At 53.7% G+C, this 22,470-nt stretch overlaps 10 protein-coding genes across 10 annotated transcripts; 3 read left to right on the top strand and 7 right to left on the bottom strand.

The window, feature by feature from the left end:
- Nucleotides 1-289: 289 nt before the first annotated feature.
- Nucleotides 290-1,390, bottom strand: N7510_000802 (rRNA-binding ribosome biosynthesis protein UTP23; the record flags this gene model as incomplete). Its single annotated transcript, XM_056972731.1, has 3 exons — nucleotides 290-1,098; nucleotides 1,158-1,247; nucleotides 1,303-1,390. The coding sequence occupies 3 exons, from the start codon at nucleotides 1,388-1,390 to the stop codon at nucleotides 290-292; spliced, it is 987 nt and encodes a 328-aa protein (XP_056837848.1).
- A 578-nt stretch (nucleotides 1,391-1,968) lies between these two features.
- On the bottom strand, nucleotides 1,969-2,631 carry N7510_000801 (uncharacterized protein; the record flags this gene model as incomplete). The annotated part of the gene is made up of 1 exon (XM_056972730.1): nucleotides 1,969-2,631. The coding sequence occupies one exon, from the start codon at nucleotides 2,629-2,631 to the stop codon at nucleotides 1,969-1,971; it is 663 nt and encodes a 220-aa protein (XP_056837847.1).
- Nucleotides 2,632-3,551: 920 nt separating this feature from the next.
- N7510_000800 (PP2C family serine/threonine-protein phosphatase) lies at nucleotides 3,552-4,824 on the bottom strand (the record flags this gene model as incomplete). Its single annotated transcript, XM_056972729.1, has 3 exons — nucleotides 3,552-3,607; nucleotides 3,669-4,345; nucleotides 4,415-4,824. 3 exons carry the CDS (start codon nucleotides 4,822-4,824, stop codon nucleotides 3,552-3,554), a joined length of 1,143 nt encoding a protein of 380 aa, XP_056837846.1.
- A 271-nt stretch (nucleotides 4,825-5,095) lies between these two features.
- On the bottom strand, nucleotides 5,096-6,742 carry N7510_000799 (uncharacterized protein; the record flags this gene model as incomplete). Its single annotated transcript, XM_056972728.1, has 3 exons — nucleotides 5,096-6,121; nucleotides 6,185-6,415; nucleotides 6,464-6,742. 3 exons carry the CDS (start codon nucleotides 6,740-6,742, stop codon nucleotides 5,096-5,098), a joined length of 1,536 nt encoding a protein of 511 aa, XP_056837845.1.
- Nucleotides 6,743-6,973: 231 nt separating this feature from the next.
- N7510_000798 (actin-related protein 2/3 complex subunit 2) lies at nucleotides 6,974-8,185 on the bottom strand (the record flags this gene model as incomplete). Its single annotated transcript, XM_056972727.1, has 5 exons — nucleotides 6,974-7,053; nucleotides 7,105-7,254; nucleotides 7,306-7,447; nucleotides 7,500-8,028; nucleotides 8,124-8,185. 5 exons carry the CDS (start codon nucleotides 8,183-8,185, stop codon nucleotides 6,974-6,976), a joined length of 963 nt encoding a protein of 320 aa, XP_056837844.1.
- Nucleotides 8,186-8,356: 171 nt separating this feature from the next.
- On the top strand, nucleotides 8,357-11,336 carry N7510_000797 (snoRNA-binding rRNA-processing protein DIP2; the record flags this gene model as incomplete). The annotated part of the gene is made up of 3 exons (XM_056972726.1): nucleotides 8,357-8,373; nucleotides 8,424-8,681; nucleotides 8,732-11,336. The coding sequence occupies 3 exons, from the start codon at nucleotides 8,357-8,359 to the stop codon at nucleotides 11,334-11,336; spliced, it is 2,880 nt and encodes a 959-aa protein (XP_056837843.1).
- An 882-nt stretch (nucleotides 11,337-12,218) lies between these two features.
- N7510_000796 (metalloendopeptidase WSS1) lies at nucleotides 12,219-13,560 on the bottom strand (the record flags this gene model as incomplete). Its single annotated transcript, XM_056972725.1, has 2 exons — nucleotides 12,219-13,209; nucleotides 13,277-13,560. The coding sequence occupies 2 exons, from the start codon at nucleotides 13,558-13,560 to the stop codon at nucleotides 12,219-12,221; spliced, it is 1,275 nt and encodes a 424-aa protein (XP_056837842.1).
- An 850-nt stretch (nucleotides 13,561-14,410) lies between these two features.
- On the top strand, nucleotides 14,411-15,955 carry N7510_000795 (DUF1776 domain-containing protein; the record flags this gene model as incomplete). The annotated part of the gene is made up of 4 exons (XM_056972724.1): nucleotides 14,411-14,443; nucleotides 14,502-14,841; nucleotides 14,903-15,066; nucleotides 15,119-15,955. 4 exons carry the CDS (start codon nucleotides 14,411-14,413, stop codon nucleotides 15,953-15,955), a joined length of 1,374 nt encoding a protein of 457 aa, XP_056837841.1.
- A 163-nt stretch (nucleotides 15,956-16,118) lies between these two features.
- Nucleotides 16,119-17,110, bottom strand: N7510_000794 (uncharacterized protein; the record flags this gene model as incomplete). The annotated part of the gene is made up of 2 exons (XM_056972723.1): nucleotides 16,119-16,529; nucleotides 16,661-17,110. The coding sequence occupies 2 exons, from the start codon at nucleotides 17,108-17,110 to the stop codon at nucleotides 16,119-16,121; spliced, it is 861 nt and encodes a 286-aa protein (XP_056837840.1).
- Nucleotides 17,111-17,941: 831 nt separating this feature from the next.
- Nucleotides 17,942-20,214, top strand: N7510_000793 (tetratricopeptide repeat protein; the record flags this gene model as incomplete). Its single annotated transcript, XM_056972722.1, has 2 exons — nucleotides 17,942-20,010; nucleotides 20,067-20,214. The coding sequence occupies 2 exons, from the start codon at nucleotides 17,942-17,944 to the stop codon at nucleotides 20,212-20,214; spliced, it is 2,217 nt and encodes a 738-aa protein (XP_056837839.1).
- Nucleotides 20,215-22,470: the final 2,256 nt, after the last annotated feature.

Here is a 22,470-nt window from a genome sequence, read left to right as displayed (position 1 = left end):
GTGTGATATATACCTGTGCATATGATCTTCCCTCTGATTTCTTCGTGCTATCATCGCATGCCTTTTCGGCAAATGTACAACACCCACTGTCTTATATATCTTATATTCTGTGTGCAAATATACCACTCTACTCGCATAAGTTTCTCAACTCCTACGCTTCTCTCAAATGAATGAGATTGAATGTACATTTGTAGGGGTTTGTTTAACTTTTGTATGAACTAATACCCAATCCCAACGCCACGCCGTGAAAGATGAAGACGGTTCGACGCAAAGACGGCGCACAAGTAAATTATGCGTCCACCTCCATGGCGCCAGCATTTGGTTGCTCGCTTTCCTCGTTGCCTTCGCGAGGACCACTCTTATTGTGACGGCGTCTTCGTTTGGGCTTAGGTCCAGCCGAGTTATCCCCGTCTGGTTTCTCCGAGACATCAGCTGGTTCTCGTGGAGCATCAGCGGCCTGCTTTGGCGCGGATGCTGGGCTCTTCTCATCGTTCCTCTTTTTCGGCTTCTTCATACTCAGCGGATTAGGAGCCTTCACCTTCTTGGGCCCGCGCTTCTTCTTGTCCTCTATGCCCGTACTGCTCTCGCCTTCCTGCCTCCGCTTCACCGGCGCGGATTTCTCATTCAACCCAGCACGGAACTTGCTCTTCTCCACGCCCTCTCTCACCATATCAGACGGCGTGCTCATGGGTTCGAGAACCATAACCGACCGCTTGACATACACAATGGGCACGCCTGGGATCGAGCGCGCACCAAAGCGCAACGCCTGGGCACGGCGCATGGCCTGCTGTTCTTCACGTTCATCGTCGCGTTTCCGTTTCCGCTGCTGGAAGTCGTTTTGGGGGCTCTTCTTTTGAATGGGCGGATCCGCTGTCGCGAGAATGTAATGTTCCTTATTCTTCTTGGCATCTGGACTGGGGGATAGGAGTGAAAGAAGACAGTCTGCTTCGGGGATGGGCGAGGAATCCTCGTTATGAGAGCAATGGCGGAGCGGTAATGTTGTCGGCGGAGGGAGATGATGTGGGCGATAGGGCTGGCTGGTTTTCGGATTGATTGGCTGCGAGGCCATGACCGCAGCGAGGGAACATTTGGTGAGTACTGTGAGCGGATGGGTCAGTGTCCTGCAGTAATTGTAGGTTGGTGCGGCGGAGACTGACATGGCTTCACTTTGCCCTGGAGAGTTCTTTCAAGAGCCGGGATTAGATCCATTTTGAACGAGTCGACAGCTCGCAGGAAATTCGCATCCACTGGAGGAAAGGTCAGTACACTGGATGCAGCACCGTGAGCAGGACGCGAACATACCCAACACCTGGTATGGCTCACGGAAACCGAAAGTAAGCTCATACTGATGCATCAGCTTACGATACTTCTTCGAACGCTTGGCCCGCATTGTGAATGTCTGGCGGAGTCAATTGTTGGTTGGCGGAAGGTTGACCTGCCCGAAACTTTTTTCTTACAGATTTACTGCGGGCATTATGATACACCGCCTTGAGGACCGCTTTCGTAAGAAAGATGCTATCTAGATAGGACCAAATAGGAGATAAATAGTCTGCTATGTGTAGTAAAATATGTCTTTCAATTTAATTATGCAAACTTATCATATGTCACATGAAAGAAAGTGAAACCGCTTGCTGACAGCCACTGTCAACATCCTCCCCGCGCTGTTAGCTCCTAGGTCAATCAACGCAGCACCTGCCAGACTCAGTGATCAAGCAGGCGGACCGGACGTACACAGGGGCCTGGTCGCGTGGTCCCTTATAGGCGGTGGTTGGATGGTTGGAATCGACCATGAGCATCGGCACAGAACGGCTTGGAACTAGTTAGTTACAGAACAAATAAACTCCAATAAAACATAGTACTTACCATCAGACGCCAGATCACCCTGCAGGGATCCATCCGACTGCAAAACTGCCTTTGCGTGATGGAGCATTTCCGTTTGGCAAAAACAGCTCCTGGGATGGATAGAGCCTAGTCACTGAGCAGAGGCAGTATAGATAGGTATCTTCGAAGCCGCTGGGGCGTGTGATATTGTCTTTTGGTTCCAGGCCTGGCTGTTGGCATCAGCGTGAAGGTATCAAGGTGGAGTTTGACAAGGTGTCGCAGGCGGCGTGGGGGCTTTCGTTTGGTCCTCGAGTGCTCTGATGTCCGCGGTGGGTTGTCGCCAACGGTATAATACAACTTTGTGCGTGTGCCAAAGGTACTGTCTCGGGGTTGCAGATATAGTTGGGGCATGGTAGCGCTTAGTCTTTGCGCAGTGGATCTTGACCTCGATAACCTGAACGTGTTCCATCGCTTTAGGGAAGACCGCATAAGTTGCTTCCCACCTCCCTTTGGACATATGATTCGTGAGAAAAGCCGTCGGAGAAAATCCGGCCGATGTTCTGGGTACGACTCGATATTCGCTCGGAGAGTCGTCACCGTCCAGCGCAGCACGCCAATGGCGTCCATCCTATTAGCGAAGCCAGGCGACTCAAGGCGCAACATGGCGATGAGGTCCATGGGCTGCGCCGAGGTCGCGGCGTCGATGTATTGGTCGTCACCCCGCTCCGTCACTGCTGGGTCTGGCTCGGGGTAGACGCAGTATAGGCAGGTATAAATCCTACAACGACAATGAGCCTTGGCTTTTAGCATAGAGAAAGATCCCTGATATTCTTACTTTCCGACCACGTTACAGTCATGGTTATCCTCTTCACATTCTTCATGTCAGTGATCTCTTTAGTAAACAAGCAACAGAGCAGCTTGGGGAAGCTGTGGTAGACATACTCGCGAATAGCGATCGTAGGGCCAAGTGAAGTGAAATGATCATCGGCAGCGGAAACAGCTCAGGGCCACGACACTCTTGCAGGACCTCCTCGGGATATAGCGAGAAGCACAAGCAAGGTAGAATATGAGGCCAGTGAGATCGCGAGGTAAGAGAAATTACGTCCTCATGGCCTTGGTGAATGGGGGTTATATGGTGAAGGATCGGGCACTATGGCTGGTCAAGGTCCGAGGTGAACGATAAGACTGGAGGATCCAAGGGCTGATGCCGCGGATATCTGCCTCCTGGTGATCATGGCCGTGATCCAAGAAGTGGAAGGTGGAAGGACAGAGTAAGTAAGTAGATATATGGAGGAGAGGAAATATATGAGGAAGAGGAAAGATGGAGAGGAAGGGGGAATATATAGACTAGCGAATGGGAGTTGCCTGCTTGCTTAGACCGGAGAACTCCATTTATTATTTGATTGCTTTGCTCAGTAGACAATTTGATTAGGAATTATTATTCACAAAGGGGGTATATTTTTGGTAGCTGGCTTCATGCCTTCGTATACTTCATGCCGACTCGTGTGAGTAGAGATTCCTTTCTTTACGGTTCTTTCTCTGCCGCCGTGGATGGAGAGGCCTGTCTGTGGTGTAGCATTCACATCCGAGATGGGACGCGGGTCCTCCAAAGGATTCCGGCTTCAACACGTCTCGCTGGCTGGCAGGAGCGGGTGGCTGTGGATATGAGGTGTAGGATCATTCAACCCCTGGTATGTATGTCGATGCCAATATTCGCGGAAAGAGCAGCGTCATCCAGCTCGCTTTTTGCACGCTGCCACAACGACACTGATATCATCCATTTTTCCTACTCAGAATGCGTCAGTATAGATCCCTAGACCCCCCAAAAGAAAAGAAGAAGAACATACCTCCTTCAATAGCCAACCCCTCCTCCACTGCTTTCTCCATATACGGACTCTCTGCGAACGGATCCTGCGCAACCTCCAACGCCGCATTGAGCAATTCCCTCGCCACAAAGACCAAGCGGGTATCTGAGAGAACCGACGGCTGCAACCCCTCAGCCCCCTTTTTATCCTTGTCCTCACGCGCCTGCTCCCATTTCGCAGCGCTTTCCAGAATAATACTGAGAACCTCATGTTCCCACAGATTATCCATCACGCCATCCGACAGCGCGAGGACAAGATCGTCCTCCTGCAGCGGCACCGTGGACAGAACTGCGTCTTTGCGCGGCGTGTCGATGCTATTCGTGCCCAGCTGCATTGGGCAGTCGAACCAGTGCCACTGCTCCGCGGTGCGGAACAGGACTTTCTCCTCGCTCGGCCGGATGACGAGGATCTTGCAGTCGCCCAGGTTCGTCACGTACAGTAATGGGTGAGGGTTACCGTCTTCAGGACTGCACGTCCAGTGTAGTAGGGCTGTTGCAGAGGTGGTTGTTCCGAACCACTCTGTAGGCGAGCTCGTTGCGCGGATGGTTTCTTCGTAGGCGCGCTGGAGGTACGAGATTGGGTCGGGTGTTGGTGTGGTAGAGTCATTTAGTTTCTCGATTTCGAGAGCCCAGAAGTGTAGGAGGAGTCTGGACCAGAGACTGCGGAGGGAGGCGTCAGTCAATCCCACCTCACACACGGAATCAAAGAGAATGAAAGTAGAAACTCACGCAGCATGACCACGCGGCCTCGTCGCCCAAGCACCAACCCCATCATCAACCGCAATACAATTCTCCGCGACCAGCACGGCGTCGTCCCCGTTGTTCAAGCCGCGAATCCGCTCGCCCGCGACGGATAATCTCTTATCCTGGCTGAGCGAGTGGGTAGTTAGGGGATCGGAGAAAGAGGATGACGGCGGAGACAGGAACGGTGGGGGGAAGGGTCTGGACGGTCGTTTGGCACATAGCGCATAGCCCGTTTCGAAGCGGAAGGGACTGGTCTTGTTGTGGTCTGGTCCAGGGCCGGGGGTGGTGATGCCGTAGGAGGGCCACACGTTGGCTGTCCGGTAGGATCGTCTGTAGGTCACAAAAATAGTCCTCGAGATAACCCCCGTCCACCGGCGTCGCGTGATACACGACATGCCTGGAGGTGACCCGTCAAGGGGGGGATGGGTTGGACATTTCTTGAATCAAACCCTGGGGAAGGATGATGTTGTCGCAGTGAGCAAGTGGCCACTGACTTACTCACCGGGAGGCCGATCAAGGAGCTGGTTATCACTGGTCTGTGTCGCCGAAGCATATGCAATTCATTCTATTCATGCTACATTCATCATTCCCGTCGTAATGCCCATATTTCTCAATCCCAGTATCCCTTGCTCATCCACAAACGCCCTTGACTGCTGAATCGTCTCTTTAGAAAAATGCAGAGAGGGCAGTGGCGGTGCGCTCTCGGTGGACTTCCAGATCGAACATCTCAAACACCACGCCCAGCTTCATGATCATGTTTTCATCCGTCGCGTCCCGCCGGGTCATGGCCAGTTCCTCGAAGCAGCTGCGCGCCAGGCCGTTCATGCGATTGATGAAATTCGAAGACCCGGGCCCTGTACGGCCCTTGGCCAGCAGCATGCGCAGCTGCCGCTCCGCGCAGGGGCACGGGCGCTCGACATCCATGGTGCAATCGTGCGCGCACGAACAGACCGACGAGCAAATGCATTTGTGCTCCTGCGCCAGATGCAAGAGGTTGAACTGGGAGTCGGCGAGACGCTCGTCTCCGATCGACTTACCCTCGAGCTTGGCCAGGGTCGCCAGACGGTGATTTTGGATAATCTCCTTCTCCCACGCCACGGGGTCGATGGTCTTCGGATCGGTGAAAGGCAGGTCATGGTACGACCGATCCACGTCGGGCATGCGCTTCGGGATCGCGGTGAGATACTTCTCCGACAGGATCGTGATGATCTCCGGAGGGGTGTCGCAGAAGAACGGCGTGAGGAATTCCCACTTCTTGCAAAAGTCCGACGAGCGCTCCGAGACAATGCTGAGCGCATAGCGACGATATCCCAGCAGATCATCGGTCGCAAACCCCTTGGCGGCTTCCTTCGCGGTGACGTGATTGATGTAATCCTCCTGATGCTGCATGACCACCCCTTGCTGGAGGGCCTCGCAGATGGCATCGCCGTCGAGGGCGTCTTTGCAGACCAAGAAAATGCGATATAGATGATCGGCATCGGGCAAGATGAACTGCTGGCGAATGTGTCTGGGACGCACATCGATGTTGAAGCACGAGCAGAGCTCGATGTTGGCCATCTCCAGCACAACCCGCGCGTACAGGGAGTAGTACAGATTCTCGGTGGTATGGATCAAGAGAGCCAGTGACTGGGTACGGATCTCTGCCTCGGTGCGATCAATCCAGAACATAAGGCTGTTCTCGGAAACGTCCAGCTGGGATGGAAGTGCTAGTCAGCTTTGCTGCGACAAGGTTGGTTGTTGTTGTTGTATACTTACCTCCACGCCGTAGCTCAGGAACACCACCTGCAGAAGCTTTGCCATTGCATACAGCTTGATCAAGATGTTCAGAACGTTGCCAAAGTGAATTGAGAGCTGCACGTCACTCAGGTCGTCCAGGGACAGCACACGCGGCGAGGTCGAGGGAGTCGAGGGTATGACCCATTCGTCAGAGCTGACCCGGTACGGGCGAGAGGGGCGTTGGCTAAGAGCCATCTGGCCATGCAGCAGCTTGTCATTAATCTAGAAAAGGTAGGGGAAACGGGTGTATGGACTCACCACGTAGTCGCCAGAGCTGGAGGTGTTTGTCTCGTGGGAGGATCGGGTCTTCTGCAAGGCCAAAGCCAGCGACTTTTCCTCTTCCTCGAGGAGAGACTCCGAGTAACGATAGAACCCATCCTTCTGATCCTCCAGGGGGCCGTCGCCAACTTCGGAAGCCACTTTGTGTAAGTCGTCGCTTGCTGCCTTGGAGCTGGGGCGACGATGTCCTCGTTTGAGATGAAGCTTGGCGGTAGCAAGGTGCCAGCGATGGATCTTGCGCGGAGGCGAGTGGTTCATGGTGAGTGCAGTCGGGTGGATGGATCAGTTCCGTGTGAATCCAGTATGGTTTGCAGACCGGAGGCAGGAACGGGGGCAAGAGAAGTTGGAAGAAGAGACTCCCAAATAGGAAGGCAGGCATAGCATACAACACAACACATTACAGCCACCAATCACGGCCATGGGACAAACAACCCAACAATAAGAAAATGCATTTCAGTTCTGCTAATCACATAAATTCTCGCTCATCTTCTAGCTCTGCACCCGGAAAGTACGCCCACTGGCAGTCTTGCGCTCACGGTCCTCGTTCTCCGGCCGGGCTCGGTTGAGCACTGTCATATATCAATACCTGACACCAACAACACAAAGAATGGGAAACGTACCTTGGAGGAAGTCCGCTGTCCTCTTGCGCATGCGGGTGTGGATGTATGCCTTGGAGGCCTTGATATGGTAGTGGAAGTAATCGCGGAAAGTCTGGATGTGGGAGATGCTCTCGTAGCGACGCTGGGGAGTCAAGTGGCGCGGGAAAAGGACTGGGGGTCGTCGTCAGTAGGGCATGGCAGCCGGCTTCCAGCTCAACTCACCAAAGGTAACATAGCTCATTGCGCCCTCGCCGGCCTTTGTCAATCCCGGGACTCCCTGGAGCTCCAGTGGAGGGTCACTGCGGAAAAGCACTTGCGGGGCATTCTGGAGCGACAAGACCCGTCGTCGGGCGTCGACGAATTCCTAGGCATGGTCAATCAACAGTGCACCACGAAAAGACCCAATTCCAACACACCTGCAGGAACACCTTGCCGAAAACCCGATCCGTCTCCTCCCGGAAGACCGTGCTGAAGATGACCGTCACCCGGTCCGAGTTGGCCTTGATGTAGATGGCCTCCTCCTCCCGGTAATGAATCGCCATAACCTGGCCGCCCTCTTGCAGACCCTGTGGCGCCGACTCGGATGTATACTGCGACGCCTCCTCCGCCAGCTTGGCGAACTCGTCGAATGCGCGCTCGAACGGAGCGGCCATGGCGTTTCGTTTCAAGAGAGCAATCTTCATGATCAGGTCATCGCGGGCCTCCTGCTCGGCGGGTAGATTGTCGAGGTCGACCTGCACGGAGAAGTCGTAGCCCGGCTCCGGGTTGACGATGTAGGAGCCGTATTCCCGCTCCAGCACCTCCTGGGCGCCATACTGGACCAACTCCTTGAAGCACTTCACGTGGATAGAGATGAGGATCTTCGATTTGGACTCTGGGGTAGAAAGATGGAACGTCACTCCGTCAAAATCTGACACCACTTGATCGATCGAGACCGGGGGAGCTCTGCGGTGGGGGGTAAGTTAGCTGCCTGTTGATGATGATGAGGGGGGATGGCCCTCGAAGCGGAGCGGGGAGAGATAGAGAGGGAGCAATTGTACCCGGAGAAACGCTCAGTCAGGAGCGACTGAATCAGCACATTCTGGTAGTCCAGGAGAAGCATGGCTGCGAGGGACTGAGTCGAGGGGATAATGTTGTCGAGGTAAAGAGGCCATCGTCATTGGACGGTGGGGAAAGGCGGCGGGCGGTGTCGCTCTCGGCGCCCGTATTAATTTTTGCCTATCGATAGCCATCCATTATTTGCTCTTCCTTAAAATTTTCCTCAGCGCCCACGATGGTGAAATCGTACCTGTAAGTACCCTCGCTGGGGATTTGACTGGTCGCATACTCATCCGATACAGAAAATTCGAGCACTCGAATACCTTCGGGCTCGTCGCTTCGGCTTCTTCCAATGCCATTTGGGCCAAGGACGAGCAGACCGCTGCCGGGGCCACACGCCAGACCGGTGCCGGACGAGCCATTGTCGGCGCAGGGGAACAAGTCTTGTGCTGGGATGTCAAGAAGGGCGAGCTGCTCGGCAGATGGCGCGATGCAGCATGCAAGGCTCAAGTGACAGTCGTCACGCAGAGCAAGACCGATGAAGATATCTTCGCAGTCGGGTAAGTCCTCTGTAGCGGGGGTCAAGCATCCATTTTCTGACACATTCCAGGTACGAAGATGGCAGCATTCGAATCTGGGACTCGAGGACCGGCTCAATCATCATCTCCTTTAACGGACACAAGTCCGCCGTTACCCAACTGGCCTTTGACAACGCAGGCGTGCGCCTCGCCAGTGGTGCGAGAGATACGGATATTATCTTATGGGACTTGATCGCGGAGGTTGGGCTGTTCAAATTGCGCGGGCATACAGACCAGATCACTTCGCTTCATTTCCTATCTCCGTCGCCAGACCTTCTCAATGCCGCCGGGATGAGCGACCACTCGGGCTTCTTGTTGACCACCGGCAAAGACTCGCTTATTAAGGTCTGGGATCTAGCGTCACAGCACTGTATCGAAACACATGTGGCGCAAAACAATGGCGAATGCTGGAGCCTGGGTCTTTCGCCGGATCAGGGTGGGTGTATCACTGCTGGCAATGACGGAGAGCTCAAGGTCTGGTCGATTGATGAGAGCGCCTTGATTGAAATCTCAAAGGAAAAAGTCGGAGCAGAGGGTCGCCGAATTCTGACGGACAGAGGGACATTCTACCGACACGGCAAGGACCGCACAACCGGCATCCGATTCCACCCTCGATCAGACTACGTTGCCTTTCATGGGTCTGAGAAAGCGGTCGAGATCTGGCGCATTCGGTCACAAACGGAGGTGCAAAAGAGCCTAGCTCGGAAACGGAAGAGGAGAAAGGAGAAGGAGGCTCAACAGCCCGAAGCTGAGCCCAAGGCCGACCACAAACCTGAAGATGCCTCTTCGGCGCCCGTCACGGAGGTGTTCGTTTCCCACGTTATCGTGCGGACTGGGGGCAAGATTCGTTCCTTTGACTGGATGACTACCAAGTCAAGTGGGCTCAACATTCTGGCTGCCACGACGAACAACCAGCTTGAGTCGTACAGTATAGTCGCGGCGAACAAGAAGAGCAAAGACAGTGACGACCTGGACTACAATCGCAATCTGGCCGTGGATATCCCCGGCCACCGAACAGACATTCGCTCCATCGCATTGAGCTCCGACGACCGAATGCTTGCGTCTGCATCAAATGGCGGTCTCAAAATCTGGAATGTTCGCACTGAGAGCTGTCTACGGACGTTGGAATGCGGCTATTCTCTCTGCTCGGCCTTTCTGCCGGGTGACAAGATTGTGGTCGTTGGAAATAAGAACGGAGAGCTCGAGGTGTTCGACATTGCATCCTCCACCCTGCTGGACACCATCAAGGCCCACGACGGCCCTGTCTGGTCACTCCATGTCCATCCCGATGGCAAGTCGATGGTCAGCGGAAGTGCGGACAAGACCGCCAAGTTCTGGGAATTCCAGGTCGTCCAAGAAGAAATCCCCGGTACCAAACGCACAACACCACGCCTGAAGCTAGTGCACACAAGAACCTTGAAGGTCTCCGATGATATTCTCAGCCTTCGTTTCTCACCGGATGCGCGACTGCTTGCTGTTTCATTGCTGGACAACACGGTCAAGGTGTTCTTCACGGACTCGTTAAAATTGTTCCTCAATCTCTACGGCCACAAGCTTCCCGTCCTGAGCATGGACATCTCTTATGACAGCAAGTTGATTGTCACCTGTTCCGCGGATAAGATGGTCCGTCTATGGGGACTGGACTTCGGAGACTGCCACAAGGCCCTTCTGGCGCACGAGGACAGCATCATGGCAGTGGCGTTTGTTCCTAATAATAAAGAAGGGAACGGACACAACTTCTTCAGTGCCAGCAAGGACCGAGTCATCAAGTACTGGGACGGGGACAAGTTTGAGCAGATCCAGCGGCTGACCGGACACTTTGGAGAGATCTGGGCGCTCGCCATGAGCCATTCTGGCGAATTCATCGTCAGTGCCAGCCACGACAAGAGTATCCGCATCTGGCAACAGACTGATGAGCCGCTCTTCCTGGAGGAAGAGCGCGAGAAAGAAGAGGAAGAGGCGTACGATGCCACCCTCACGGCGTCTCTGGAACAGGACGAAGAGGGCGAAGATGGTGAGAAAGCTGAAGCAGTGGATGCGGGCAAACAGACGACTGGCACACTCATGGCCGGAGAAAAGATCATGGAAGCGCTGGACATCGGCATCGAGGATCTCGCGGCCATGCGTGAATGGCGCCAGATCAAAGCCGCTAATCCCAACGCCGCAGCCGCACCCCCCGACCGCAACCCGCTCTACCTAGCGCTAGGCAACGTCTCCGCCGAGCAACACGTTCTGAACGTGGTCCAGAAAATCCCAGCGGCAGCATTGCAGGATGCGCTCCTAGTGCTGCCCTTCTCCAAACTAGCCGCCCTCTTCACCTTCCTCAACATCTGGGCTGAGCGTGAATGGAACATCGCGCTAACCTGCCGCGTGCTCTTTTTCATGCTGAAGACCCACCACCGCCAGATCGTCTCCAGTAAGATGATGCGGCCCATGCTCGACGATATCCGGAAGACCCTGCGGAGGGTTCTGGCAAGGCAGAAGGATGAAATGGGCTTTAATATGTCCGCCCTGCAGTTTATTGGTCTTCAGATCCGTGAGCAGAGCAGCAAGGACTACGTTGATGAGGATACTTGGGAAGAGCAGCAGGTACAGAAGGGGTCTGGCAAGAAACGCCAGTTTGTCAGTGTGGCCTGAGCTGGGTTATGTATGAGCATTGTGGATTGGCGTTTTTTTCATTTGGATCATAAAAAGTTCGATATCCTTGGGAGTTGAAAACAGCAAGGAATGTATTATAATCAAGAAAGTTCATTTCCCTATTATCAACCGAGTAGAATGTCTATCACCACTACATGTCACGATATCCGGCCAAGTCAACACGCTCTAATCTATCCAACCCACAATCCCAATAATACTATTCACCGAAAATCCGACGGAAAGCCTAAGCACAGAGCAAAATTAGCCATCAGATCAACAGCTCATAACGCGTGTGCCCATCATCTTCTCCACAATCGCTTCAATCGCCCCCAGTGGGAAGGGGGGATGGAAAAGTCCCAAAACTCCATTCAGCAGAACCATTATAAGCATCGACGACAAACGAGCAGCCCTTTATAAAGGAGAAACCCAATCTGCCATACCTCTTCCGGCTCTTCCTAAATAAACCGGTTCTTGAAAAGATCTCATCATGCTGGAGTTTTGGGGCTTGGATTTTTCGGAGAGATGCAGGGGAAAGGAAATAGGAGAAGGGGAATTGGTCACGTACCTAGTTACTATTAGCTGTGGTCATTGTGTGTGTGTCAACTAGAGCTGGTGGTTGTGAGTCGAGAGATGTTGGAGAAGAGATGTGTGGGAGACGGAAGAAGAATTGGCAGAACGAGAAAAGAAAATGTTCGGGTCACGTGCCAGTTTACTATAAAACTCCCCATCTAACTACCTTGCCCACAAGAAACCTCCAGGGCTGGAGCATGTTGAGGAATAATGTCCAGAGGTAGAATTCCTAGGTAGGTAATGTTTTTAAGTAGGCCTTGTATTGTATAAAATTCATTCCGTTTCATCATGATAATCATAACAATGTGCCAGTCAAGAAGACTCCTTCATTTTCCCACAAGAAGAGCATGTCCACCACTGACTCTCCATGAAAGCACCACATGATGCACATAGCCAGCCCAGCGGCCGTTTATTGACATTCTGGTCCAAGGAAGCAAGGGAATGTACGGCACGGCTGCGGTTCTTGAATGCAAATGTATCCCTCGGTTTGTCCTCTTCTTCTTCCAATGGTCTTTTGCTTGCATTTCGTGTTTCGGAGCGAACATTCACTGTTGTTGTTGGAGCCTGTCCAGTGGTAGCCTTTGTGTTGGATGGGGCTGGTCTTTCCTCTGCACAGGCGTCACAGCACAGGAAATTAGACGGGTTTTGTAGAGTGCATGTTGGACAGGTCCACGGTGTTTCGTAGGAGCTGTTATCGGCCGTGAGTTCCAGGACTTCGGGGCTCTCCGCCGGTACAGCAGCGGGTGGTGTGCTGCAATCACTTTCCGGCAGCGGATGAGGAGAAGACCTCGTGCGCGGACCAGCCGGATTCTCCTGGCTCGGAGGGACATAGCCCTCGCCATATTTCTCCTTCTCCTCTTCCTGAATCAACTCAATAAAAGCCTGCAGAATAGCTTGTTCATTTGCATCGTCTTCTTCAGCCTTCGTCCTGAACCCATTCCTCGAAGCCTCCTCAGCAAGCTCCGTGCTCCGCTCTGTCCCAGACGCACACCCCTGTGTTACTTCGACGCGCCGCTGCGCTGCATCCGCTCTGATCTTGCGCATATCCGTGCCCCGCAGCACCGGCGCGCCTCCAAGCCTCTGCCCCGAATTCTTGAATAGAACGCGGCGTTGCTCTGCAGACGCACGAGCGCGTCGTCGAGCTTCGTCTAGCGGGATCCTGTTTCCGCCGAGCCGCTTGCCTTCGGAGAGGAAGCCTTCGCCTGTGTACCCCTTGAAAACAAGCTCCTCGTGCTCGTCGCGGAGCTGGTTCCACAGTGCGTGAAAATCCCGATTATGGGGACCGTGGACAATATGACAAAGTCTAATTGATCATCATCAGCGACAAACAAACTGTATACCAGATTTGCTCGGTACGTATAGTTACTCACTCGTGCAACATGGTATCCACGACCTGCTCCAGAGGCAGGAACTGGCGCTGATCAGAGGCATACCGTAGTCTCAGGCAGATCTTCTGCCCAGTGTTAACATTCAATCCGAGCAGATTCGACTGGCGCGGGTAGAACTCGCAGAGTGCGCCGACGCGCCAGGAGCGTTGTCGCATGATCGGCTTCACCAGGGAGGCAATCTTGCGAAGCATCAGCAGGGCCTCCGATTCGCGCGGCCGTTGCTTTTCATGCCGGTACTCGGAGATGAGGGCGTCTAGTTCCCGCATTTTCCTCTTTTTTAAAGGAGTTTTTTAAATGGATGGTCAGATGTGGACTGGCTGGGGAATAGAGATGCCGTGATAGACAGACGCTACTGTCGGAGTTGGGGCGTCATTCTCCAAAATGAGAGTGTGTGGTCGAGCCAGTCCCCCATAAAGACATGAGGGGGATGGGAGCTTGCAGCAATGAGGGTCGGGGGATTCTTCTGGAACCTTGGAAGTGTTGATTGAATATCAGACATTGATAATCAACGGATGATGCTACTGGCCTGGAAACTCGGGTGTCTATTGGTCACGTGCTGCTCAAGGAACTGGCAACCAGGGCGTCTATCTTTCTACTGGGTTTCTTAGAATTGGTGAAGAGGAATAGGGAAGTTCAAAAGACAAATAACTATTCTCATATGCTAATATTCATTGTTAAATTTCTGGATGGATGCGTGTTCCTTGTGAGCACCTACGTACTCTCCGTCAAGATATATATATAGTGACTACTATGCGTCTTCATTCGCAAGTAACCAAGGCGCCCGGTAATCTTGAACCGGTCCAAAAGTATCCTTCTACGTACAGTGTCTATGCACGTTTGCTACTAGGAGGTTGCACAGATCGTGTTGGACCCCTCGTTCTCCGAACAAACTTGGCTGAACAACCTTGCTAGTCATCTCTTTCGTTTGAAACATTTCGCCAATACGACACCTTTTGATACCGGACAAACAGTGTGGATCCTGAGCTGTTAGCAGAGTGACCGTCACCATTATTACTTGGTCGATCTAGTCCATAGAGCATCACACCACGTGACTGACATCATTATCGAACTTTTGCCCCATTCCATCCTCCTCCCCGCTTCAACTAACACGCCGCGATGACCAGCGATGACCAGTTCTTTTTCGATTACGTGAGAAACTCTCCCTTACAAACAGTCTTGACCATTCGCTGACAACTATCTGCCAAAGCTCGCGTCCATACCGCATGACGTAAGGCGATACTCGCACCAAGTCGCCGACTCGATCGACAGACAGGTCGACCATGCCGCGCAGGTGATGCGCGATACCCTGGCGCAGCAGACATGGCTGCCACGGACGATCCGCCCGTCTGCTCGCTCATGCCAGCGCGCCCCGCCACCGGGTCTCACCGACCGAGTCCAAAACTGGATGGCTCGGAACCGCGCGTGGACTGCTGCTCTTATCGCGTTTGTTGGAACGGGGTGTGTTTTGTTCTATGGGAATAAGAAGCTAAATGGGAAGAGGAGGAAGGCTAGAAAGGCGGCGAATGGGGCGAGGAAGGAAATAGTAGGTATGTTGTGAGAAGAAGACCTCGGTTCTTATAGCTGTGCGCTGACTGGCAACCCATTTAGTCGTTGCTGGCTCGCCGCATGAGCCCATGACTCGAGCTATTGCTGTCGATCTCGAACGCCGAGGGTATATTGTGTATGTGACGGTGTTATCGGCGGAGGAAGAGCATATCGTGCAGACTGAGCACCGAACCGATATCAAACCTCTTTGGCTAGATCTTACGACCGTAAGTGGAGGGTCCTGCTGCACAGCAGGTCTAGAAGCTAATGTATGAGCAGACATCCTCGTCGTCATCAGAAATCCATCCCTCGCTGCATGAGATTCACTCCTTGCTCACACAGCCCCAATCCCCATTGCCTGGTGTGCCGCCGCATACCTGCCAACTGAGCGGCTTGATCATCATCCCGTCGCCCAACTATTCCGCTGGACCAGTGGCGACAATCCCACCATCTTCCTGGGCCGACACGGTCAACACTCGTCTCCTCTCACCCATTCTCACCACACAAGTATTCCTGCCCCTCCTAACCCTCCGCAACAACAGCAGTACCATCATCTTCGCCTACCCATCCATCTCCTCCTCTCTATCCGCGCCCTTCGCCGGACCGGAAGTCGCCACGACGCGGGCCATCTCCGGCTTCGCGGCATCCCTGCGCCGGGAACTCCGTCTCCTCGAGCAGGGCAACGTGGACGTCGTCGAGCTGCGTCTCGGCAATGTCGATCTCGGTCCTGCATACCGCAACCCGCAGAATCAGATCGCAGGAACAGAGGTCTTGGCCTGGAGCGCGCAGCAGCGCGCCTTGTATGGCTCGCAGTACCTGTCCAGCGTCGAGCAACGACCCGTCGCATCGGTCGGACCGAGCACAGTGCGCGGGTCCCCAGCGCGGAATCTCCATCACGCCGTGCTGGATGCCCTGGAGCCGGCCTCTCGGGGGATCTTCGGATCGCGAAAGAGTCCGGTCATCTATGTTGGCCGCGGAGCCAGATCATACAGCGTGATCGGCGCTTGGGTGCCCGCCGGCCTGGTGGGTTTGATGCTGGGTTACCGCGGCGGGCATGGTATGACCTTGCATAGCCCGAGCGGCAGTGGCAGCGAGACCAGCTGGGATAGGGTCTGATTGTGATCGAAACTGGCCGTGCTGGAAACTCTTTTCTCTTCTTTTGGAAAAAGAAAAGATATATATCCTAATACTTGGACTCTCCTCGCTCTTCGCCAAATTGGCTATTAACGAATTAAATTCTGAATTCCTCATTTTTGATACCATATATGACCGCCTATCTTTAGACAGGAATCTTGCTCTCAGCCTCCTCCCCATCCGACACCTGCTCCACCCTAGCAACATGAAGATTATTCCTATCTAGCCCGGTATCAAACCGCGACCGCTTAATCCTGTCACGCGTAAGCCTCACGCGCAACCGAATAGCCAACCATGAGAGCACGAAGATAACCAGAATCGCCGCCAGAATCCCGAAGCAATAACCCGTCACTGTGCCGCTCTTCTGGCCGTGGGACCCGGGATCCAGGAACGAGTACGTGTAGAAACCCTCGGTGGAGTGCGTGATGTATGCGACGCAGAGATAGAAGAGTAGAATGAGGATTAGGAAGGGGATGAAGATCCAGGGGTGTGGTGCCGTGGCGGGGAGGATGATTTCGAGTAGGGCGTAAAGGGAGTTGAGGCCGTGTTGTGAGATCTTTTTTTTGGGTAGGGAGTTAGCATGCATTCCAGAGGAGATTTAAGTATTCTGCGGCTCTGTCTTCCTAGGGCTGAGACAGACCGAGTGACCTGACAGATGAGAAAGAATGTGGATCGATCAGGACATACATTCGACCAAGCATCGAAAACCTCCACAAACCACGGCGGCTTGAACAAGATACCCCAATACACGATCGTCACTAGAAACGGATACGTCGTTACGGTCGCATACAGCAGCGCATGCAGTGCGCGCAAGGCCCTCGGCCAACGATCCAGCAGCACCGAGCGCCCCGTCCTTGCATAGAGCGCCGTGTGGAGAGTCGCGAAAACAAAGTAAAATTGCAGCCCCCAGAACGTCAGCCAGGTGAAGTAGCTGAAGGACTGGCCGATGGCATTGCGGTCACCGTGGGAGCCGTCATAGGCCCAGACCGTGAGGATGGTCGTGAAGATGTACAGCGCGATCAGGCCGCGCAGACACGCGAGGATCGGCGGCGGGAGGAGCCACGAGGTTTCGTAGCGGTGTTGGTTGTCGTCGTAGGAGGGGACTCCGAAGAGGGTCGCTGGTGGGATGCGACGCATTGTCGGGGGTTGGGGAAGGCGTGGTGGAGGGGAGGGAAGGAGAGAGGGTTGGGTAGCTTTTTACGATCATCTACGACTGCTGTTCTCGGCCTGAAGTTCGTCGGTGCAGGTGAGGTAGTATTGTACTCGCGTTAGGGCTAGGCTCCGCTGTATGATCCGTGCTCCACACGAGTAGATAGTATTGGGTTTAATTATAGAATTTCATTCAATCAGTTTATTATTATGAAAGACAGAATTATACCTAATAATAACACTACAAGAAGAATAATAGCCCACGTAGTATTACTATGGCAGAGACAAGAAGAATAAATCGAGGATCCTATAGCCGGTGAAAACCCACTTCGCCCGTGTAATGTGGGGAGGACAGGGGGTCGTTCTAGAAGAACAAATGCTAGGACTGGATGGCGTCAGTCCAAATAGGCGGTGGGCTTGGCTGCCCCTGAGCCGGACGTAGTGAGTGGTGGCCTGAGTGAACTACTGACCTGGAGCTCGGTGTTGTTGCTGCTGCATTGCGATCGTCAGGGCTGCCCACCTCGCTTTCTGGTTCCAACTCTCTTTCTTTCTCTCCCCTTTCATCGGTCATCTTTCTTTTCCCATCACCACCATCCATGCCGTGACTGTCTTTGTTGTCTCCCACCCTGGCCTTTTCGGGCTGTCATTCCTTTCACCACATTTCCCCGCCCGCCCGCCCGCCCGTCAGACAGCCCCCCTTGCCACGTCTTTGATCAACAGACCACTTTTATCTAGCCGACTGCGCCTCTTGTTCGATAATTGTTAAATGAATCGATGCTCTGACGCTTTCCCTCTGAACTCCACTGCCTCTCCGACAGAATGGCGTCGCGAGAGAACATGAGCGACTATCGCTCCAACTCTCACGATACTTTGCGCAACGGCATGCCTTCCCCTCGAGTCGAACATTTTGCCGGCGCCGTCCCTCCAGCGCTGTCCCCGCTCGACGCGCTCGCCGCCCAGGGCCGATTCCTCGCCAAGCAGCTCGATGAGTCCCGCCAAAAGGACCGACGCATGAGCCGACTGCCACCTTCCAGCGTGGCGCGATCGCTGTCCCAACCCCGACCGGGCTTCTTCCGATCGCCCTCGTCGAATGATTCCTCTCGCAGTGATGGCCTCACTCGCCAGCCGACCCAGAAGGGCCTGCCGGAGCTCGAGGAGCCCAAGTACCGTCCCGTGTCGGAACATCCCCGGTTCAGTTCGGTCTCCCACGCCGGCACTGAGGCGAGCTACACCGATGCCAGCTACCGCGATAGCTACCGTGATAGCTATCGCGACAACGATGCCACGCCCCGTACGACGATGCTTCATGGGGCCATGGATGACTATGTCTTGCCGCGCGCGGAATCTCCAGAAGAGGATCTGTCGCTGAATGAAGGGCAGGAGGATGCTCCAGTGGGTATGGCGTATCCGTTGCGGCAGCCGTCGACGGACTCAATACAGTCAAGACTCCATATTCCACGGACACTGGCACCACCCCCAGCGTCGCCGTACTCAAGACCCTCGAGTAGTGCCAGGGTGACGCACGAGAGCTCTGATGACGACTACAGCAGCTCCAATGCCGGATCAACCTTCTCCAAACCGCGAAAGCTTTCCTCTGGAAGCACTGCGTCGATGCCGTATTCGCCCATGTCAACCTTCCCCGCACGGCCGCACCCTCGCTCACCGTCGCTGAGCTCGGAGACCTCCACCACAGGCCCGAATCACCTGCCACGGCCCTCGTTCAATTTCTCTCGGCCGCTGAGCCGGTCCAGCACCAGCTTGTCTGGCCAGCTTACTTCCGAGCCTACTTCAGCACCTCATGCAAATCACATGCACCGTGCCAGCAAGCCGGCTCCGATCTCTGTGCCTCTGGCTACCGAAGACATTGTCAGAAACCAGCTGGCGGAACAGGACCCCAATTCCGCCGTGGCCTCGTATACCTATTCTAAGTATTCGCTTCCCCGTGGGCGAATGGTCTCGAGAAACTCGGTGATCTTCGCGGGCCTGCAAACACCACATTTCGAGTGGCAGGAGCCACTGTTTGAGAACTCGCCGCCTCCCCGACACTCCGAGGAGCCCATGCGGGCTCGCACCCCGTCTCCTTCCCCGCGCCCCCAATTTGCGGAGTCGCCCAAGGCTCACTCCATGCACGAGATGCCCGCTACCGTGCCTCAACGAATCGTACCTCAGCAAACTGCGCCTGCTCCTGCTCCTGCTGTGGCTGCGGCTGCGGCTGCGGATCCACCCCGTCCCTCCATGGAGACTACCATGTCTAACCCGCAACCGCAACCGAGTAACGACAAGGATGAGACCGCCTCGTCAGTAGGCTCGGCTAGCACGCTGCGCCCTCAAACCGCTCGCACCACTCAGTCGTCGGCTGCTGCCCTCTCGGCGGATGACCATGTCGCCAAAGGAATCGAATGTCACGAGAACGGATCGTTGAACGAGTCCACGTATCACCTGCGTATTGCCGCAAAGCAAAATCACCCTACGGGCATGCTACTATATGCGCTTGCTCTCCGTCACGGATGGGGCATGCGCCCCAACCAGACTGAGGGTGTGCGCTGGTTACGCAAGGCGGTGGACTCGGTGGGATTGGAGATGCTGGAAAACCCCGATGCACCGGGCGCGGGCTACGCAAAGCAATTGCAGAAGGCGTACCGGGCGCAGTTCGCATTGAGTATTTACGAATTGGGCGTTAGCCACCTGAACGGCTGGGGTATCGAGCAGGACAAAGCTTTGGCTTTGCGATGCTTCGAGATTGCCTCGCAATGGGGTGATGCTGACGCCATGGCGGAGGCAGGCTTCTGTTATGCAGACGGTGTCGGGTGCAAGAAAGACCTGAAAAAGGCCGCGAGGTACTATCGGCAGGCCGAGTCCAAGGGTATGAACATGGTTGGAAACAGCTGGTATGTTAATTCTCTCTTTCTTGTATGCCGTCCGGAAGCTAACCATGTGTCTGCAGGATCTACAAGGACAAATATATGGGCGACGAAGAGCCCAGCACCCGTTCTCGTGGGCGTCACGCCAGCGAGGAGAAGAATAAACCGCGGAGTAAATCGCGGACTCGCAGCATCTTCCAGCGGAAGAAGTCAATCGTGCCCGAGGCATAGACTTGACCTGAGCTGTATTCAATTCCTTCATCAACCCACCCATCGTCGATCAGCATTCGTTGGAACTATGCCGCGACTTTGTTTGGAGCGTTCCGAGCCGAATTTTTCTTTCTTTCTGGCCATACCCTAGCCAGGACATTATTGCTTTCTTTGCATATTTTCCCTCTTCACTCATCATTTATCCTTTTTTTTTCCCCAAGCCGCCTGGGCAGCTTCTTTTCGAGCATGTTGGACGACCACCCACCCGTCCGTCTGCGTCGCGGGCATAATGCTTTTTTTCTTCGTGGATACCCTTTTTCATATTCTCTTCATTTCACATTTTCTTGTTACACTCCTTGCGAGGCAGTTAGTCAGTCCCATTGACCGACCCGCATTATTTCCCATGGTCTTTTAAAAATACCTCATTGTTCCTTGTTCCCTTTTTCCCTCTGGACATTTTTGTCAACCCACCTACCTGTTACTTTATCAATTTTTCGGCCATCGCCTAGCCGCTAAGCGACGTATGCACGCGACGATTATTCTTCGCGATGAACTCATGACAGAAATTCGACATTGTGTTTGTTTGTGTTCATGTTGATTTTTTTGGTGCTTTTGCCCCTCTACTACATGTTAGTGGTGATAATATTGCCGTCTCCTAACTAATGTGTATTTTCCCTTGGATGTAATGAACGAAAGGACGGACGATTATGGGAGGATGGATGGAACCAAGGAAGAAAGAAAGGCGCCGAAGATCGCGATCTAATATATCAAGTACTCTTCCTGTGTACATTGTCTCTCTGACCTGGTCCGGACATTTCACCCTTAATTGTCTTGTCTTATCTCTAGTGCCGGACCGGAATAAACCCCATGTCTTGTCTCAACCCCGGAGAATTGGCCTAAGATGAACTAGATCCACGCCTATGGGCGTTTGGGAGACTGCGCCACCAACCTGGGTTAGTCTCCACGGGACGAGTACACTTTTTCAGGAGACCCGTTTCTCCCCCCCTTTCCCGCTCCAACAACCTTTTCTGAGTGAAAGTGGTTAGTTTGTAGTGGTGTTCGGCTGGGCACGGGATCCGCAGAATCGTCGTCTCATCGTATCCGGCCTTGGCCAGCGCCTCTTTCTGAGACTAGTTTCACCGTGGTTCGGCCAATAGGATACTAGGTGCTCGGCGGCCAACGGAGGCCTTAAGTGGCCGGTGCAACAGCATGTACCGTAGTAGCTTGCGGACCATCCCTTGACTGACTTCCTACTGACCGAGTGAGTTAGCAAAGGTTACACAGCACGGTGCACCAGGCAAGAACCGCCAGATAATAATGATAGGTAGGACGGCCACCACGCCCCGTTGTCATTATTTATTGCTCATAGACCTGCATCCGGCCTAGTCTGTGGTTGAATCTTTCAGGATTGGCAGTGTCAGATTCAGCTTATTATTTTTGGCTCAGCGCTGAGGATGCTGTGCCTCGGCCGATCCGAGTGTTTTTGCTTGTGCTCGCGCTTGCGCAGACAGACAGGCTCAATCGACAATCGAACGATGGGGGGATCGCAGGATTTCTTACTTAACCTGAAACACGAAATACTTTTTCGGTGCAGATGATCGGCCTTTGGGGGTCGATTATTATTAGTAGGTAGTGATTATCGTATTTTCTTCTCTTTTGTTCCCCCCCGCACAGAAGCCAAAAAGGGTCCTAACCTAGACTCAGTTAGTTCATCTCTCCGGATTACTACATACTTGTACTCCCTCCCTTCCTTCCCCCCCCACCCACCCAAGCTTTTCCATTTTGGCTGGGAGGGTACAACCAGCCACAATAATATATCCAGCCTGTCGCTTATTTCCTTGCGGTTCTGCATGGCATGTGACAGTGGTTCTTCTCTGGAACTGGGAATTCATGACTCGACTGGCTGGCCCTAAGCTGGAACAGTCGATGGAGGATCCTGTCACTCAGACTGCCACTGCCTGCTACTCATAGAAAAAAGAACTAAAAAAGTAAAAATAATGCGGGCCAAAACGCCATCCTCCGCGTTTATTTTATTATAAAAAGTAAATGCAACCCTCGCCCTTCTTGGACCTGACTCCGTCCCCCAATTTCGTCTCTACTTCTTTGCTGTCGCTCGTTTTAATTCACTGTTCGTTCCTTCATTTCTTTGCAGTAGGGCGGACGGGACTCCTCTTCTCACTTTTGCTATTATTGTTGCAGTTTACTGTCGGACAGGTAAGTACAGCGTGTTTCACCTGCCCGCTCTTCCCCTTTGTGCTTATATCTCTAAGCTGACAA

Source organism: Penicillium lagena (assembly GCF_028827675.1).
Source record: "Penicillium lagena strain IBT 129212 chromosome Unknown utg000001l_segment0_segment0, whole genome shotgun sequence".
Classification (NCBI taxonomy): domain Eukaryota; kingdom Fungi; phylum Ascomycota; class Eurotiomycetes; order Eurotiales; family Aspergillaceae; genus Penicillium; species Penicillium lagena.
The sequence above is the reverse complement of the archived record's forward strand: the minus strand, read 5'-3'. Positions and strand labels throughout refer to the sequence as shown.